The 18,560-nt window shown below is 50.7% G+C and overlaps 1 protein-coding gene across 3 annotated transcripts in view; it reads left to right on the plus strand.

Annotated features, from left to right (window-relative positions):
* The first annotated feature begins 3,994 nt into the window (after window positions 1-3,994).
* TMEM135 (transmembrane protein 135) overlaps window positions 3,995-18,560 on the plus strand; it is a 383,046-nt gene continuing 368,480 nt past the window's right edge. Inside the window, exon 1 of one of the 3 annotated variants that reach the window (XM_073336705.2) lies at window positions 3,995-4,273. In XM_073336705.2, the coding sequence (XP_073192806.1) occupies window positions 4,133-4,273 (141 nt within the window). In that variant the 5' untranslated portion in view covers window positions 3,995-4,132. The remainder of the gene's footprint in view (window positions 4,274-18,560) is intronic. The other 2 variants (XM_073336701.2, XM_073336686.2) reach the window with 2 other exon arrangements.

Below are 18,560 nucleotides of genomic sequence, written 5' to 3' on the forward strand. Positions count from 1 at the left end.
GTTAAACAGAATGTCCTTCGGCTGACATCTCAGAGAAAACTTAGATCTCCAAAGGTGGAGAGCTTAATTAGCTGATAAAAAGAAAAGGAGGACTAGTGGCACCTTAGAGACTAACAAATTTATTTGAGCATAAGCTTTCGTGACCTTAGAGACTAACAAATTTATTTGAGCATAAGCTTTCGTGTCACAAGTTCTCCTTTTCTTTTTGCAGATACAGACTAACACAGCTGCTACTCTGAAACCTGTAATTAGCTGATGTTTGCACAGTACTTTGGTAATGCGCAGCCCTGTTAGTGCTAAGTGTTTTTATGACTCTCCTACTCTATCAATTAAAAAACATTGATAATGGAGGGATATGGCTGGTGGCAAGGACCAGAGAGAAAGAGACTGCATTTGACCACAAACAGCCCTGTTACAGATTCAGGAGATAGGCTGAAAGGGAGACTCATGTTACCACACCTGCTGCAGGACAGAAGCTAGCTCTCAGCCTTATTACAGGAAGGGGGGATCCCAAAACAAGCAATTAAACAAAGTAGTATAATTGGTTAGGATCAGAAAACAATTAAATACCAAGAGTACAGAACTGTAACCAGTACATCCCGGTGGAAAAACTGGAGTACTCTTCATCAATAATAATGGAGAGGAAGTGACAGGGACCATAAAATGGGAGCAGAAGACTGCCTCCAGGACTTAAGACGAACTGCAAATAGTGGGGTAGAGCAAAATGCTGTGTTTAAGGTGGGAAATATAGGTCAATGGGCATCGCCACTTTGCTTTCTCGAGGGGCACTGCTCCACATGACAGATTTGGGCAGCAATACCATGGTGCCCAAAGTCTAGAAAACTGGCTCCTCTGACCTCAGCAGAGAGCTTCCATCACTTTACATACTGTGTAGCATTTCTTATAGGGAAGATCCCCTTGTTGATACCACCCAACCCAGACCTTCCTTATGGAAGCTGTAATGCATCCTTCTAGCTGGATGGTGGCCCCTGGAACTGGAATAGCCCTGCTGCTTACTCTCTTACTCTTATTAAGCTCTTTTAGCTTGTAGTAGTGGCTTATGCTTCAGTTGCTGAAAGTTACTGTTTCTATCCCTGATGATGACCATGTGTTTGTGTGTGTATGGCCATGTTTCATTGCAAAATGACACTCTAGATTGGATTTGAGCTCCTGTGGGCCTTAAACACCTGACACTAGATAATCTAACATTGTCAGCCATGCAATCTGCTCATTTAGTGCATTTGGTTGTGTCTCCTTCTAGTGGGTAGTTGTGACAAAGTTAAGAGTCTGTTACTTATTGACAGTTAATGGAATTTCGGTTTTAGTTCTAGGTACATTAGCTTCTAGTGAAGGTCAGTTTCTGCCCTTGGTAATGGCTATATCTGACATAGGTGATGAGACTGTTAAAGAGAGTAGATGAAAATAAACTCCCTGCAGTGTAAAAGTCTGTAGTGTAGACAAAACCTTACATCAGTATCACTACCCTTGAGCGACACAGTTAGCATATGTCTACATTAGCACTTTTGTCAGTATAACTTATGTCACTCAGAGGTGTGGAAAAAACCCCACCCCTCTAAGTGACATAGGTTGCACCAACATGGACAGTGCTATATTGCCACTTGTAAGCTCGCAAGCAGAGACATGCCTCATACCGACCTAACGCCCAGTATGGACAGTGTTATGTTGATGGGTCTGCTTCTTCTGTCGACATAGCTACCACCTTCTGCAGAGGTGGATTAACTACACCGATGGGAGCTCTCCCGTCGTCGGTGTAGCAGCATCTTCTCTGAAGTGCTGCAGCTGCGCTGCTGTAGCATTTTAAGTGCAGACCTACCCACAAACAACGGGAGGAAAGTCAGCATCATACAAGTATTAAAAAAGGCCCTCGTGCTGATCCTGGGAATTACAGAATCAGGGGAATCAGATGAAAGAATAACTAAAGACACAGTCATAAAACAACCCAATTGAGGACAGCATGACAGATAAACCACCCCGGTTTTGTAAAGAACAAACATCCCTTGGTAACCAAAGTTATTCTTCATGTATTGCATTAAAATGTCACTATCAAACAACGTAATTTCTCTGCCCCCCCTCTCCCAATCACACACAGCTAAATCTACCTTTCTCCCCAACAAATTACAGCTACTTCAGGGGTTCTCAAACTGGGGTTATTCCGTGGCGGGGGGGTATCGCAAGCTGTCAGCCTTCACCCCAAACCCCACTTTGCATCCAGCATTTATAACGGTGTTAAATATATGAAAAAGTGTTTTTAATTTATAAGGGAGGCTGCACTCAGAGGCTTGCTATGTGAAAGGGGTCACCAGTACAAAAGTTTGAGAACTACTGAGCTATTTCATTTGCATCACAAGCTGTTCTATTGTAAAGGGAGCAGATGATGTCATGTCTCTATTATATGTTGACACAACGCATCAGACATTGACAAGGCTGGAAAGCCACAGTGAGTTGAGGAGTTAATCCCCTATCCATTTCCTATTAGTGCATGTGTGTCCCTCATTCATAGAGCACCTGTTATTTTATTTTCAAAGTACATCCGTATTCACCCATGTAGTGCCCCAGGTGCCTATCCCATTCATTAAAAATTACAACAAACATAGACAAAGGACTGCCCATAAATATACCCACCTCAACCCAGATACTTAACCAGGAAGGGAAAAGGGAGGTGGGCAGAAGGCTAACAAATCAGGGGTGCTTTAATGGTCCAGCTTGAGTTCCAAAACCGAGAGTGGCACAGACCTCCCCAAGTCCCCAATCAGCCCTCTTCACCCCACATGCACAGAACACCCCCCTTTCTCCGCCCTCATCCAGCCCTTACCGCCCCCCGCGCCATGCACGGAGCTCCCCATCCAGCCCTTTCCACCCCCCCCACCCCCCCCCGCGCCATGCACGGAGCTCCCCATCCAGCCCTTTCCACCCCCCTCCCCGCCATGCACGGAGCTCCCCATCCAGCCCTTTCCACCCCCCTCCCCGCCATGCACGGAGCGCCCCATCCAGCCCTTTCCACCCCCCTCCCCGCCATGCACGGAGCTCCCCATCCAGCCCTTTCCACCCCCCTCCCCGCCATGCACGGAGCTCCCCATCCAGCCCTTTCCACCCCCCCCTCCCTGCCATGCACGGAGCTCCCCATCCAGCCTTTTCCACCCCCCCTCCCTGCCATGCACGGAGCTCCCCATCCAGCCTTTTCCACCCCCCCTCCCTGCCATGCACGGAGCTCCCCATCCAGCCCTTTCCACCCCCCTCCCCGCCATGCACGGAGCTCCCCATCCAGCCCTTTCCACCCCCCTCCCCGCCATGCACGGAGCTCCCCATCCAGCCCTTTCCACCCCCCTCCCCGCCATGCACGGAGCTCCCCATCCAGCCCTTTCCACCCCCCTCCCCGCCATGCACGGAGCTCCCCATCCAGCCCTTTCCACCCCCCCTCCCCGCCATGCACGGAGCTCCCCATCCAGCCCTTTCCACCCCCCCCCTCCCCGCCATGCACGGAGCTCCCCATCCAGCCCTTTCCACCACCCCCCCTCCCCGCCATGCACGGAGCTCCCCATCCAGCCCTTTCCACCCCCCTCCCCGCCATGCACGGAGCTCCCCATCCAGCCCTTTCCACCACCCCCCCTCCCCGCCATGCACGGAGCTCCCCATCCAGCCCTTTCCTCCCCCCCTCCCCGCCATGCACGGAGCTCCCCATCCAGCCCTTTCCACCCCCCCTCCCCGCCATGCACGGAGCTCCCCATCCAGCCCTTTCCACCCCGCCCCCCGCCATGCACGGAGCTCCCCATCCAGCCCGCATTCAGCGATCAGGCCCCTCTGCACCCCACGGGGCATGCACACCGCCCCCCCCATGCAGAGTTCGCTCTCCGGTCCCGCTGGCTCCTCCTCCCGCCGGGTCGGTCGGGGTGGCCGCCGGCCTCGGGGAACACAAGCGCTGAAGCCCCCGTCCGCTCATCCCGCCAGCTCCCTGCGCGCGGGACGCGCTGATTGGCTGCACGGCTCACGCGAGCCGCGCTGGGGGCGGGTTTGGCCGCGAGTAACCCCGGCCGCGCGAGCTGCCCGCGCGACCTTTCTCCTGCGTTAGTGGTGCCGCGGCGCCCCTCCCCGGCGGTCGCAGGAGCGCGGCAAGATGGCGGCGCTGAGCAAGTCCATCCCCCACAACTGCTACGAGATCGGGCACACCTGGCACCCGCACTGCGGCCGGGCCTTCGTGCACATCACCCACGGGGCGCTGGCTGAGTCCCTGCGCATCTACGGCACCCTCTACCTGGTGAGCCCGGACCCGGGCGAGGGGGGAGGGGTATGGGGGCGGGGAGAGGGACGTGGCCGCGGGGCGGGGGGAGGATGGACATGGGGGGAGGATGGGCAGGGGCTGCGGGGGAGGATCCCGGGCTTGTGTGTGGCAGGGAGGATGGGCAGGGGTTGTGGGAGGAGGGTGGGCAGGTTGGGGGGACAGGGCAGGGGTTGGGGGGATGACACTGAGTAGGGCGGAGAGGATCAGGACGGGGGGGGGGGGATGCAGAAGGAGACAAAGCACCCTGTGTTTGGTGAGCCCCGAATGGGACAGGGGACATGGCGGGAGGGCCAATGGGACAGGAGGAGGAAGAGGTCACCAGGTGAGTTCTGTTGGAGGAGAAGGGAGGACGAAAGCCCTTGACCTTCGGGACAGTGAGGGGAACAAGGATGCACTGGGGATGACAGCGTCCTTTATCTGGTGAGAGGATCAGGAGGAGATCCTACAGGGAGCAGATAGAGAACCATGTGGTACAAGGGTGTCATCCCTGTCTTGTGAGGGGATACGCACCTGGGTGAGGCAGGGGTGTTGGGGATGGGGGGACTTTGGAGAAATTTGGCACCATTCCCAGTGCCTGAGGTACTCCTTCCCCAAAGAGGAAACTATGTGTGTAGGGGTCTTTTTAGGTAGGGAGGCATTTGGGGTGAATTCTGATGCAAGATTAGGGTATGTTACTCCTTATTTTGGAATGCATCTGGGATGAGCATCCTGCCTCTCTTTCTCCTCACTGTACATTTTTGGGGCATTTGGGATGTGTCCTCCCTGCTTAACTGTAGATATTCTCTCCCACCTTTCCTCCACTTTGGGAAGTATCTGCTGTTCCTTTCTAAGTACATTTTTTTTCTCAGGCAGTTTTGTGCTTGCCTCTTGCTTACCTCTCCTTTGCTTCCATCAAAAGTTTGTATTCCTCATTTTAAATATACTTATCCTACCTTTAACTATCCTACCTTTAACTATGTAATTTACAGACCTCTGTATCCTGGGGAACATGTGCAGAAAATACTCTCTCTCTCTCTCTCTCTCTCTCTTTTAGAGAGAGAGTTATGCAAGACGTATCTTCACTTTCCCAACAGTAGCTTCTGAGGCCAGATGAGATGTTTTCCTAATTTGACTAGGTGAATAGTGATATTTCATTTGGGAGGAGAGAGATTGAAATTTACAAGATTTTATGCTGTTTCAAGTGGTGACAGGTTAAAAGAGAAAATTTAGGGTGTTGATCATTCTATCAATAGCAGCTGTGCAGCTCCCATTGGAATCAGTGGAAACTGTATTTGTAAAATTAAGAGGACAGTCAGGCTGACAATATCTTAAGCATGGATTGTCAAAGGAGCCTAAGTAGATTAAGCACCCATTTAATGGACATTGGGCATCTAACCCACTTAGGTTCCTTTGAAAATACCAGTTTAAAGATTGGATTAAAACACTCCACGCAGTCCTTCCTTACAAGAGAGGGAAACTTGAAGATATTAAAGTGAATCCAAAATGAGTAAGACTTATGGCACGTCTGAACCCTGAATTGTAACAGCACTCTCAGTCACTGAATGGTTTCACTAAATGAAAATCATGACAGGCTTGCTTCTGAGTTAAAATTTGTTGTTCCATACAGAGAAATCCACACACCAGTCTTTGCACAACCTTGTTATTTTTGTTTACCATTCTTAACTTTACCCATGTGAGTGATCTCATTAGCTTCAGTGGGAGTTACCACTTGTGAGTAAAGCAAAGTGCAAGTGTAAGGTGTTTGCAGAACCTGGATCTTTGTTTGAACAACTCACAGCAATGAGTAAAAAAAATCCAAATTGTGTGAAGAAAAATCAAATTCTGCATTTTATGTATTCTAACTGTAAGTTCCCCCTTATTGTTCTATGTGCTTTGCGGCTACTGTTTCATCTTCTTAATTTTATCAGTGGGTGGTCAAGTGCTGTTTCCAGTACTACTTTAGGCCCTGTCCTCTTCACAGCAGTAGAAATGTACGTGTCTGGCCTTGTTCTCTGCCAAGCATGTAATTGTCTCTGTTTGTCTGCTTCTCTGGTGCCACAAGTTAATAAGTTAGGTAAGTAGAGATAACTAACATTTCATCTTCCAAAAGTTTGTGTGGGAGTAAATTAGAGTGAACAGACAAGGAGAGAGTGACTGGCCGGAGGCTAGTGGTACGGAAATGAACACATTTTGGGACAGTTGTGTGCCACAGTCCCAATTTGTAACATCTACAGCTTACATTTCTGAAATGTTTGCCCACCTCTCTGTCAATTATGGAGACTGACTGAGCCAATTAAATGTAGCCAGCATTTGTTGAAAATTATTTGTAAGTGAAATGTTGGCCAAAAACAGTCTCTTTGTATTCTTAAGCACTCCTGATATTTTTTACACAACTATGTAATGTGCTTACATGTGCTTCAGGTAAAAATTAAGCCTGCAAGCTTAGTGTTCCAGCTGTCTTTAGCTTTGCTTCAGTTAATTTTGGAAAACCTTTGCCATTGACGTAAGGTAAATGGACAGCATCCTTTAAGGAGTATATTTGACAGTCATATAGCTGATTGTAGGTATATTAAGTAAAGCTGTCAGTATTCATGTAACTATCTTGTTATGATAAGCCTTGTTTCTATCTGTTCTTTGTATTACTGTAGTGCCTAGGAGCACTAATTGTGGAGCAGCACCCTGTTGCATGAAGCATTAAAAGAGGCTGGATAAACATTAAGTATTAAAAGTAACTGCCCCTAAACTTGCAATTGTCAAAATAAATAGTACTTTTCATTCTAGTGTCCTTACTTTGTTGTCTGTTCACTTGGTAATTCTCAGTGGGTCTTCCTGACACACATATTTAGAAGCTCAAGTAGAGACAAATAGCTTCTGAGGTGCTTAGCTAATCCATGCTATGACTCCTCTGGCCTGCCATGGCTCCCTGCATTATTTACCCAGTTTACATCCAGAATACAAAGTGTCTGCTCTGTATTGGTAGGAAGGGTTTTTAAATGTTCAGTAACTCATCATTGAGGGACCTCATTTCTGTAGTTATGGTGTTGATTTTGGATCTGAATAGTTGTATTCCTCTTGTCCCCCTCATTCTCTGTGCCATCTTCCCCAACACTTCTCCCTGTTCTCAATCCTGTGGATCTGGCCACTCTGCAAAGATGTTTGAAAATAGATTGCTTTTATGCTGCACGTCCAGACCTCTATCATACATAAAGAGATCAATTTACATCTACAGTGTGCTTTTGCTCAGCTCTGAGCACCCATTAAATTCATATGACTGTCTTTGAAAATGCCACCAAACATGGGCTCCCATGCAGCTTGTGCATAGAAAAATGCCAACTTATAAAATGTCTGGCGTGCCCAACTACCACTTGAAGCTCTAGATCAATGATCACCAACTGGTCGATCATGACCTCTGGCGGCACAGCAGAGCTTCTAAGACAGGCTCCTTGCCTACTCTGGCCCCATGCTGCTTCTGGAAGGGGGCAGGGGTCTCCCTCTGCATGCTGCTCCTGCCTGCAAGCACTGCCCCTGCAGATACCATTGCCTGGGAACGGGTAGCTATGCCCAATGGGAGCTGCGGGGGTAGTGCTTGCAGAGAGGGGCAGCACGCGGAGCCACGTGCTGCCGCCCCTCCCCCCAGGGGCCCCAGGGGCTTGTTGGCCTCTTCTGGGTGCGGTGTGGGGCCAAGATAGGCAGGGAGCCTGCTTTAGTGGCAGCCATGCTGATCCAGCAACCAGGAGCTGCTGGAGATAAGTGCTGTCCAGCGGGAGGCCGCACCCCAACCACCAGCCTTGCGCCCCCCTCTGGGAGTCTGAACCCTCTCCTGCACTCCCAGCCCTGCCCCAGGCTCAGCCCAGAGCCCCCTCCCACACTGCAAGCCCCTCGGCTCCAGCCCAGAGCTCGCACCTCCTCCTGAACCCCAACTCCCTACCCCAGCCTGGTGAAAGTGAGTGAGAGCGAGCGATGGGGGGGGGCGGGCGGGGGATAGTGTGAGTGGAGCAGGGTTTTGGGGAAGGGATAGGGCCTCGAGGAAGGGGGGGTGGGGTTAGATGCTGGGTTGCCCTTAAATTTAAAAAGTGATCTTGGGCATAAAAAGGTTGGAGACCACTGTCCTAGATGGTAGCCCGAATACCCAAATGGCTATTTGCATCTGCCCAAGCTTTTGAAAATGTTAGCAAATGTATGTAGACAGGACTCCTCATCTGTTTCACTTCCAATTCTGCAACATTCAAAGACAGGAAGTGAAAAAAGTGCTTTAATAGCATTTTTTAAAAACCAGGTGACTAAGTCTTCCTCTCCACCTATTTCTGAGACTTTTCTATCAATTTGAAGGCACTTACCTCATTGCCTCACTACACTACAGGTGCCCCATAAGAAGATTGCTGAAGTATCTTTAATGATTTTGAACTAGAGGGAAAGGAGTAAAATCAGGTAAAACAGCAATATTTGGAGAATCTACATCTTATAGCAATGATTTTTTGAAAATTCCAGCATCTGGAGTGCAGCTGAGCCTGAGCATTCAGACTTGGGTGACTGTCCTAAAACATGTTTTCAAAGACCAAGCATCTACCCACATTCTGCTTTGACAGTTTCCCCTTTTGTTGGGTATCTAAAGCTGGCTGCTCAAACCATCTGCAGAGTACCCAAAGGAAGCCATTTGCCAATACACATGCTAGTCATGAGTGTGAATTTGATGTCTTTAATGCAGTGGTTCCCAAACTTGTTCCGCCGCTTGTGCAGGGAAAGCTCCTGCCGGGCCGGGGTGGTTTGTTTACCTGCCGAGCTCGCAGGTTCAGCCGATCGCGGCTTCCACTAACTGCGGTTTGCTGCTCCAGGCCAATGGGAGCTGCTGGAAGCGGTGGCTAGTACGTCCCTTGGCTCGCGGTGCTTCCAGCAGCTCCCATTGGCTTGGAGCAGCGAACCGCGGCCACGGGGAGCCACGATTGGCTGAACCTGCAGACACGGCAGGTAAACAAACCTGCCCGGCCCAGCAGGGGTTTTCCCTGCACAAGCGGCAGAACAAGCTTGGGAACCACTGCTCTAATGCATCACAATTTTCAGTGAAGTCAATAGGAATTCTGAATCAGCTCCTTTCAAGCTCAGACCTTGGTAGCCAGAGTGTGACTACACCTACAAACCAAGAGAAGCTCTACATTCACTGGTATTTTTTACATACTTCCACTCAGTTTGAGTGAGGCAGAATTTTTCTCTTCAATTATACCTACAATTCCAAAGCCACATAAATAATAATTTTAGTGATGTGGTTTAAAATTTTTAGCTAAGAAAAAAAAGTTAAATATGAAAAGTTACGTTTTTTTCAATGCAAGGCCAGTTGCAAAACCAGAATATCACCGTTTACCCTTTTAAAGGAAACCTATAAAACTCGGGGCTTGTTTACATTCTGTATTTTTGGACCAACTACATCAGAACAAAAAAAATCTGTAGCGTAGACAAGCCCTAATCAGAAATATAAAATTAATAATCATGCTCTTGGATCAGATTCCACATAACTGCAAGCTAAATATCTCATGGAACCTTTTTTTGAAGAGTTGTGAAAAATGCTGGTATACTGAGTAACAGTCTAAATCCTTTCTCTTTGTCACTGCAATGGATCCAAATATCCAAAACTGTGAACTACTGCGTGCTGAATAGCGGCTCTGTTTGCTTACACTTCAGTGCACTACATGTATTTCACTTACTACTTTGTAAACTGTTTCTAGGTAACTTGAACATGAAAGGTGATATGTAAAACTAAATTGTCTCCTTTTTCCACCACACAGTTTTCATTAAATCCTTGACCTGCCAAGTTTAGTGGAACTATAGAGTTTCACCCCTCCCCCCCACCAGATATATTCTTTCATTTAATGAAACCAGGATCTATCTTTATTCTAAATAAGGGAATTTTCATTTGCCTCACGTTTTTATAGCAGAAGCATGTTATACATCAGAAAGTGCAGTAGATTGAATTTGTGAATAAGTAAATTGAATTATGTGAATTTGTCATTTATAATTTGAATATTAAGTTTACTCAGTTGTGTTTCCTTTTCTGTGGAAAGAAGTAGCCGTTTTTAAAACTTAGTTCAGTATTTGTCGTAAACTGTTGTTTTCTAAGTGGATTGTATATACTGTCTTGTTTTCAGCTGAGCTTAAGAAAAGGGTGGGTGGATGTAAGAGAATATAATAGTGTGTCTCTTGGTCAATAGTGGTCTGCGGAATCAGGTTTTTTGAGTCCTCTATTCAGCCTGCCACTGTGACTTTGAGTAAATCATTTTACCTTTGTGTGCCTCAGTTTCCCCATTTATAAAATGGGTATAATAATCCACATGACACCAAACTTGTGGAGTTAGTGGCATGAGGCATGATAATTAATACTTGTAAAATACTTTGAGATACTAAAAAACATTCTGTAAAAGTGAAAATTAGTATTTAGAAAAGTCTAGGGATTTTTTTTTTTTTTGCAGCAGATGTAATCATACCAAATCTCTGATCTCCAAAGAGTGTCAAGTATAAATGAGGCAGCAATCTTAGAGCAGTAACAGCTACAGCAACTGACTTTCTGTTGACAGATTGGCTAGCCAGAGACAACTCAAAGGAGGTACCAAACTGTCCCCAAAATAGTGAGCATTTTTTAGATGCTCCATTTTGCCACTAACTTGGGCAGCCAAGGAATCTCAGCAGACAAACACTGTTGGCTGCTGGTGACCTCATTGACTGCTGGATCTGTGATCCTTTCCCAATTTCCAAATAATAATCCTGAGTGGGCACATTTTGATTTTTCTTGTGGCCAGTGACTACCTCAAAAGCCAGGGATAGCTATGAAAGTGCAGCCCAAAAAGACTGCTTTCAGGAGGCTAGATACCTATCCATTACTAAAAGAAAAGGAGTACTTGTGGCACCTTAGAGACTAACCAATTTATTTGAGCATGAGCTTTCGTGAGCTACAGCTCACTGCATCCGATGAAGTGAGCTGTAGCTCACGAAAGCTCATGCTCAAATAAATTGGTTAGTCTCTAAGGTGCCACAAGTACTCCTTTTCTTTTTGCGAATACAGACTAACACGGCTGTTACTCTGAAACCTATCCATTACTGCTAATGCTATTAAAAGCATGCCCAAGCTTATTGAAACATCACAGACCTGTCTGTGCTGGTCCTGCTGTTCCTACTCAGTTAAAGTGTTTGAAATGGTGCTAGCCATATGTACAAGTTTTGCCAGTACTATGTAGACATGTTATCTTTTAAAAATGTAATTCTAATTTAGCTGTTCCTATAAAGCATCTGAACTGTAACATTTAAGAGTATTTAGTATCTCCTTGTGAGGTATTGCTGATGGTGAGGAGCGTGTCTGTTGAATACAGCACCCTTTGAATACTGGAAACAGAACATGTAACATAATGGAAGAGGTAACAGTAGATGGCTTACAGATGGTGTCTTTGACTCCAGTACTCTGTAATACCTGTATTACCAGAGTCATTGTAAGGCTTTATTCTTTAATACTTGTCATGCACTTTGCTATCTTCAGATGGAGGGTGTTATAGGAAAAAGTGCAAAATAATTAGCTGACAGTAGTGCTAAAAAGACTGAAATAAGTTTTATAATAACGTTTTTCTTTAAAGGTGCTCCATGACTAAAACATCCTGAGTGCCCAAGAAAATATGACCAAATAACATAGCTTACAAAAGTCCAGTGTAAATAAGGCCCATTAATTAAAAATGGAAAGAAAAGAGAACAGAATTTGAAAGTGTCTTTTTGTATTTTGAGCCATTAATGGTTGGCCTACTTCCTAAGAATGCAAACAGACCGAGGGGGAAAAAATTATTTTTTTAAGACTCCTTCATTTAAAAAAATTAAAGCTGCAAAGGAAGACCTTAGGTAGCTGAAATATGAGGTTTGAAACATGTAGGCCTGTGGAGTTATGGGTTCAAATGATAGGAAGGTCTGTTTTAACCTTTCAGTTTTTTAATGTGGATAAAATGAACTTTTGTCCACTTACTATATGTGGGTCTCCTGAATGACAAAAATTAAATAAAAAATCCTGATTGCTCTATGTGAACATCTGAAATTTTTGTGGTACATTTCTTCTAAAGCAGCAGTGTTAGCTAGTGTCATGATTAAATTTTCATTTACATAATTGATTACGGTAGACAGAATTTAATCTTGCAATTTAATTTGGCTAAAGTATTCTTCACTTCCTCTTCTAAACTTTTGGTAAACTCCTTCTGTGTTTCATCCCAGAGGTGGCTGAATTACTGCGGTGGTAGAAATAATTGTTCTGCATGGTGTGTGTAGATAAATATACATTGTGACAAAGTTCCTGCTCTACCTTGGTGAGTCTTGCGCTTATTGGCGGATTTGCTCACCTTGGAGCTTCACGGCAGCCCTTAGCTTGGCCGTTTTTCTGAATTCACAGTCCAGGTAGACTCCTCCTGTGTCTGACCAGGAGTTGGGAGGATTTGGGGGGGAACCCGGGCCCACCCTCTACTCGGGGTTCCAGCCCAGGGCCTTGTGGAATGCAGCTGTCTAGAGTGTATCCAGGATCAGCTGTGTGACAGCTACAACTCCCTGGGCTACTTCCCTGTGGCCTCCTCCCAACACCTTCTTTATCCTCACCATAGGACCTTTCTCCCGGTGTCTGATAATGCTTGTACACCTCAGTCCTCCAACAGTCCCCGTTCTCACTCTCAGCTCCTCACACGCACGCCATAAACTGAAGTGAGATCCGTTTTAAAACCCAGGTGCCCTGATTAGCCTGCCTTAATTGATTCTAGCAACTTCGTGATTGGCTGCAGGTGTTCTAATCAGCCTGTCTTAATTGTTTCCAGAAGGTTCCTGATTGTTCTGGAACCTTCCCTGTTACCTTACCCAGGGAAAAGGGACCTCCTTCGCTTGCTGCTACTCTATTCGCTTTCTATGCTTTCCTAAAGCCCCCTGGCCTGGATTTTTCTTACTTTTTGACCCTGCTTAGTTCCCCCCCCCGACCGGGCCAGGCGCTTTTTCTTTGTTTTGTTTTGTTTTTTTTTTGCTGCCGTTCGAGTGCTGGTTGGCTGCCAGCTTGCTGCCAGCCCCCCCCCCCCCCACGCTTGCTCTCGAACACTACTATTTGCTCCAGCTGAAACCCCCGGAGGAGGGGGGGAGGACTGCCGACCCGCTACCCGGAGGAGGGGAGTGGAAGCCCCCAGACCCAGCCGTTTTGCTGTTGTTTCTAAACCCATACCGAGCTAGGAAGATTCTTCTTATCTCTGCAACATTCTTGGCCTGCTGAAAGCCTCATTACAAAGCCGGAAGAGAAGATAGCTGACAGAAAAAAATCACCCGGGAGGGGAGGGGGCCGTAAGACTGAGTAATTTTGAATTGTACTCTCGTGTGGGGGGAGTTTGACTGTGTTTTAACTGCGTTTGTGGGGGCACAGGGGGTGTGGCACGGAGCTGCCCCCCGATCCATCAGTGCCCCCCCCCAACACTATTATGACCGTCACGGCCCCCCCGCCGTCCGTCCCTGCTGGCAACTTGCCATCTGCCTTTGGATCCAGCTGTTTGCTTTGAATTTTGCCGTTCGGAGCGGACACAACAGCCGACCAAACGAGACTCTTTGGACAAACGTGCATGGGTCCACGTGTCGTTCCCCCACCCCCGCGGACTGTTTACCCCACAGTTTGCCCCTGTTACTGGACCCCAACTCCTGGTTTCCTCCCCCATCCAGTCCGACCCATTTGGCATCCCCCCCGCCTGCAGCCCAGCAGGGAGGAGTGGTTAATCTGCTTCCCCCTCCCCCATCCTCCTTCTGGTGTCTCCCCGTCTCTCCCTGCTCACAATGGGGAATGAGAGGGGTGAAGCCCCTCTAACAACCTCAGTTGCCCCTCCCCCACCTACCCCCCAGCCCTCCCCCCCAGCCCTCCCCCCAACCACTGCTGTCAAAACATCTGCCACCGCCCCCGCTGGGGCATCGGCAGCAGGAGGCACCCGGGCGATTACTGCCGCTGCAACGTCCACGGCCCCCCCAAGATTCTAGGGAATGCCTCCCAGTTGGCGGGAAAGGCCAGGATGTGAAGAAAGGAAAAGGCCCCGCTAAAACCACCAGGCCCTCCATGGCAGGGGCTGCCCACACCGCTGTGGCCTCGTCATCGACCATGGCATCCCTCCCCGCTGTTTCCTCCACCAGCTCTGCGAGAGTCCCTCCCCCGGCCCCCAGGACCTATGCCCGGGCGGTGCCACCGCCCCCCACCCAGCCTGCCGCCTCGTCATCTCGCCCACCCACCGCCTCCGCTCCCATCAATAGCGGCCTGGGCCCCTTTCCCACCATGACCAGGAAGCATGGCATCCGTTGCCTCCTGGTCCCCATCTTGCCCCACGTGGAGACATACGTGCAGGCATTGGCGAGGGTGGTAGGACCCACGGCTATCGTGGCGGCCTCCAAAATGTACGGGAAGGTCGTCTTTTTCTTAGCATCGGAGGCTGCCGCCCAGGAGGCGGTGGAGAAGGGTCTGGCGGTGGGGGGGTGTTTGTCCCCCTGGAGCCGCTAGAGGACCTGGGCGTTCACCTAGTGCTCACCTCCGTCCCTCCCTTTCTATCCAATGCTGCCCTGTTACCCGCTCTCTCCACCCTGGGGAAACTCGTTTCTGTCATTAGCCCTCTCCCGTTGGGCTGCAAGGACCCCACCCTTCGTCATGTCCTCTCGTTCCGCCGGCAAGTGCAGCTTCTACCGCCGCTGGCGGCGCGTGACGGAGAGGCGCTCGAGGGGTCCTTCCTAGTCCCCTACCAGGAAGCCCGCTATCGGGTCTTTTATTCCACGGGAGAAGCCTGGTGCTACCTCTGCCGTTCAGCGGGGAATGTCCGAAGAGACTGCCCTTTGACCCAGCAGGGAGGGGCACCCGAGAGCCCCGAGACCCGGCAGGACGTCAGCTCCGTCGTTGCTGACGCCCCTGGCCGCCCGGCACCTGAAACCACCTCTCCTCCTGCTCGATCCACCACTGCTTCCGTCCGGGCCCAAGAGACACCTCCCCTACAACGCCCAGACGAGCAAGGGAGTCCCACCCTTGCTATCAACAATCCACCAGAGCCTATGGAGGAGGGTGCAGCAAAGCTATTACCGGGTATAGCAGAGGGCCCGCTCCAAGGAGAACCCCCCGCCCCCCATGCTGCCTCACCATTACCCCTCCGAACCCCTGAACCATCACCTCTGCCCCCTGACACGACCCCTGCTAACCAATCCCCAGACGACGCTATGGAGGGCTGGACCCTAGTCCAGGGGAAGCAAGGCAAGCGAAAGGCTCGAGCTCCGCTGCACCCATCCGATGCGGAGACCCCCCGGAAGACCAGGAAGGGAGGCACTGATACTGAGCCTTCCGCTATGCCCACGACTCAGATCCATCTACCGGTGTTGGGAGGGGAAGACAGAATAGCATTGGAAGGTAGACTCTCCCCTCCACGGGAGACCCTCCCCTCCGAGACCCCTGAGGAAGCCCATTCCACCCGGATACCACCCGAACCTCCTGCGAACCCCGAAGCGACCGTCGAGGTGGGCCCCAGAGGAGAGGCCCCCGGGGTAGCAGAAGACGACCTCTCCTCCAAGTATGAGGAGATTGAGGCCCTAGGTTTGACCCCGGTCACCCAGGGAGAGGATGATCTACTGCCGGCTGGCCTCGATCTGGGCAACCTCACCCCAGTCCCCCTTTCCCCATGTTCCCTCCCCCTAACTGCCTTCCCGGGCGGGCACCCTACAGAAGGTGGTCCACCACCAGATGCCATGGCCGCCAAATCCACCACAGAGCCTGTGCCTAGCATCACTGGGAGCCCCCTCCCTCACCCCTCAACCCTCGCATCTGCTCAGGAGGCACCACTTTTCAGCTGCTTGCCTCCCGAAGCCCAGAGCCTCGCCTCTGCCCCCGCCCCCACCCCTGTCCCTGCCCAATCCACCTCCTCCTGTAATGCTATTGCCACCCCTGGGGTTATTTCTTCCCGTTTTTTGCGGATTCCCCCCAGGGAGCAGCCTTTGCATTCTCCTGCCATGACCCATTAGGAGCTGCAATTTTCCCTCCGCCATCCCCTTCTACCCCAAGGTGTGAGAAGGACCTAATAACTTTAGCCTATCAGACGCCCCGTCGGTGGTCCGCACCCTGCCTGCCCGCCTTAGTGGACCACGAGGCTGCATCAAGAACCCCACCAGGGAACAACCCGGAAATCACAACCCCACCCCCCCCATGAGCTGCGAAATGCATTGCGGAAGTTTTTAGAAAACATCTGTGGCGCCCGCAACAGGGTACAGCTGGCTCTCCAGCTATGGGGGGACTTTGATCAAATCCTCCTGGCCACAAGGGCTCTTATAAAGGAGGGTAGAGGGCAAGGAAAGCACGGTGCTGCGGCCTACGGGCGGGCCTGCGGCTTCCGTAATGATCTACTCACTTATGGGATGGGTCACGGATTGCTGTGCGACCCGCCGAGGGCCGCGAACACCCCCGCCAATAAGGAACCCCACCCCCCAGCCCTCCGCATGACGCCTCTCATTATCGCAACTTTGAACACCGGGGGCTGTAGGATGGCTCTCTGCAGATCCCAGGTGCTCTCTTACCTTACTCTGTAGTTTTCCTGCAGGAGACCCATATGGATCCAACCGCCGAGGACAGCTGGTGGCTGGAGTGGGGGGACGGGGTCTACTTTAGCCACTTCACAATGTGGCAAGCTGGAGTGGCAACCCTGTTCTCCCCCAACCTACGGCCCAAGGTGCTAGGGGTCACTGAGGCCGTGCCAGGCCACCTGCTGCATCTCCCGAGTCCGTATGGAGGGGCTCGTGGTCAACTTTGTTAATATCTATGCCCCGACAACGAGCCCGAAACGGCCACAATTCTATCAGCGGGTGTCCGACTTCCTCAGCACCCTAGATTCTCACGAGTGCCTAGTCCTGGGAGGGGACTTTAATACCACCCTCGAGGAACGAGACCGCTCAGGGGCTGAGCTGAGCCTGGCCGCTGCGAACATTCTCCGAGAAATGGTCGAATATCACTCCCTAGTAGATGTCTGGCGTGACCAGCACCCAGATGACACTTCCACGTTCACCTTTGTCCGGGTGGAGGCCCATCGGTCACACCACTCTCGTTTGGACCAATAAACTCTCGTTTATTTATCCCGTTTCCATCTTTCACAGGCCCACTCCTCCAACATTTGGCCGGCCCCATTTTCCGACCATCATTTAGGCACCATAACAGCCTCCCTCTGTGCAGAGAGGCCAGGGCCAGCGTATTGGCACTTTAACAACAGCCTGTTGGAGGATGAGGGCTTTGTGACGTCCTTCTGGGAGTTTTGGCTGGCCTGGTGAGAGCAGCGGCGTGCCTTTCCCTCGGCGCGGCGATGGTGGGATCTAGGGAAGGTGCGCACCAAGCTCTTCTGCCGTGACTACACCCGGGGCACGAGCCGACGGAGGAATGCAGCGATAGAGCAGTTGGAACGGGAGGTCTTGGAGATGGAGAGGCGTCTGGCCGCCAGCCCCGAGGACCCGTTCCTCTGCGGAGCGTGCCGGGAGAAGTGGGAGGAGCTCCGGGCCCTCGAGGACCATCGGGCCCGAGGTGCCTTTGTTCGATCCCGCATCCGCCTCCTTCAGGAGGTGGATCGCGGCTCCCGTTTCTTCTATGCCCTGCAGAAAATGAGGGGGGCCAAGAAACACGTCACCTGCCTTCTAGCAGAAGATGGCGCCTCCCTCATGGATCCGGTGGAGATGTGTGGGAGGGCCCGTGACTTCTACACAAGCCTTTTCTCCCTGGATCCGACCTATCCTGGCGCTTGCAGGGTGCTCTGGGAGGAACTCCCCACGGTCAGCATGGGCGACCGAGACCGGCTAGAGCTGCCTCTCACCCTGGCCGAGTTCTCGGAAGCCCTCCATCGCATGCCCACCAATAAATCTCCGGGCATAGACGGGCTGACCGTGGAGTTCTACCACGCGTTCTGGGACATCCTTGGCCCAGACCTAGCCACTGTCTGGGCTGAGTCTTTGCAAGGCGGGGTCCTCCCTCTTTCGTGCAGGCGAGCAGTGCTCGCCTTGTTGTCGAAGAAGGGGGACCTCCGCGATTTACGAAACTGGCGTCCCGTCTCATTCCTTAGCACGGACTACAAAATCGTAGCGAAAGCAATCTTACTGCGGCTAGGGTCCGTGATGGTGGACGTGATCCACCCAGACCAGACCTATACTGTCCCGGGTCGCAGCATTTTTGACAACCTATTTCTAGTCCGAGACCTTTTGGAACTTGGGCATAGAGACGGTCTGTCGTTCGCCCTCCTGTCTCTCGATCAGGAGAAGGCGTTCG

The sequence above is a fragment of the Lepidochelys kempii genome, chromosome 1 (assembly GCF_965140285.1).
Source record: "Lepidochelys kempii isolate rLepKem1 chromosome 1, rLepKem1.hap1, whole genome shotgun sequence".
In the NCBI taxonomy this organism is placed as follows: Eukaryota; Metazoa; Chordata; order Testudines; family Cheloniidae; genus Lepidochelys; species Lepidochelys kempii.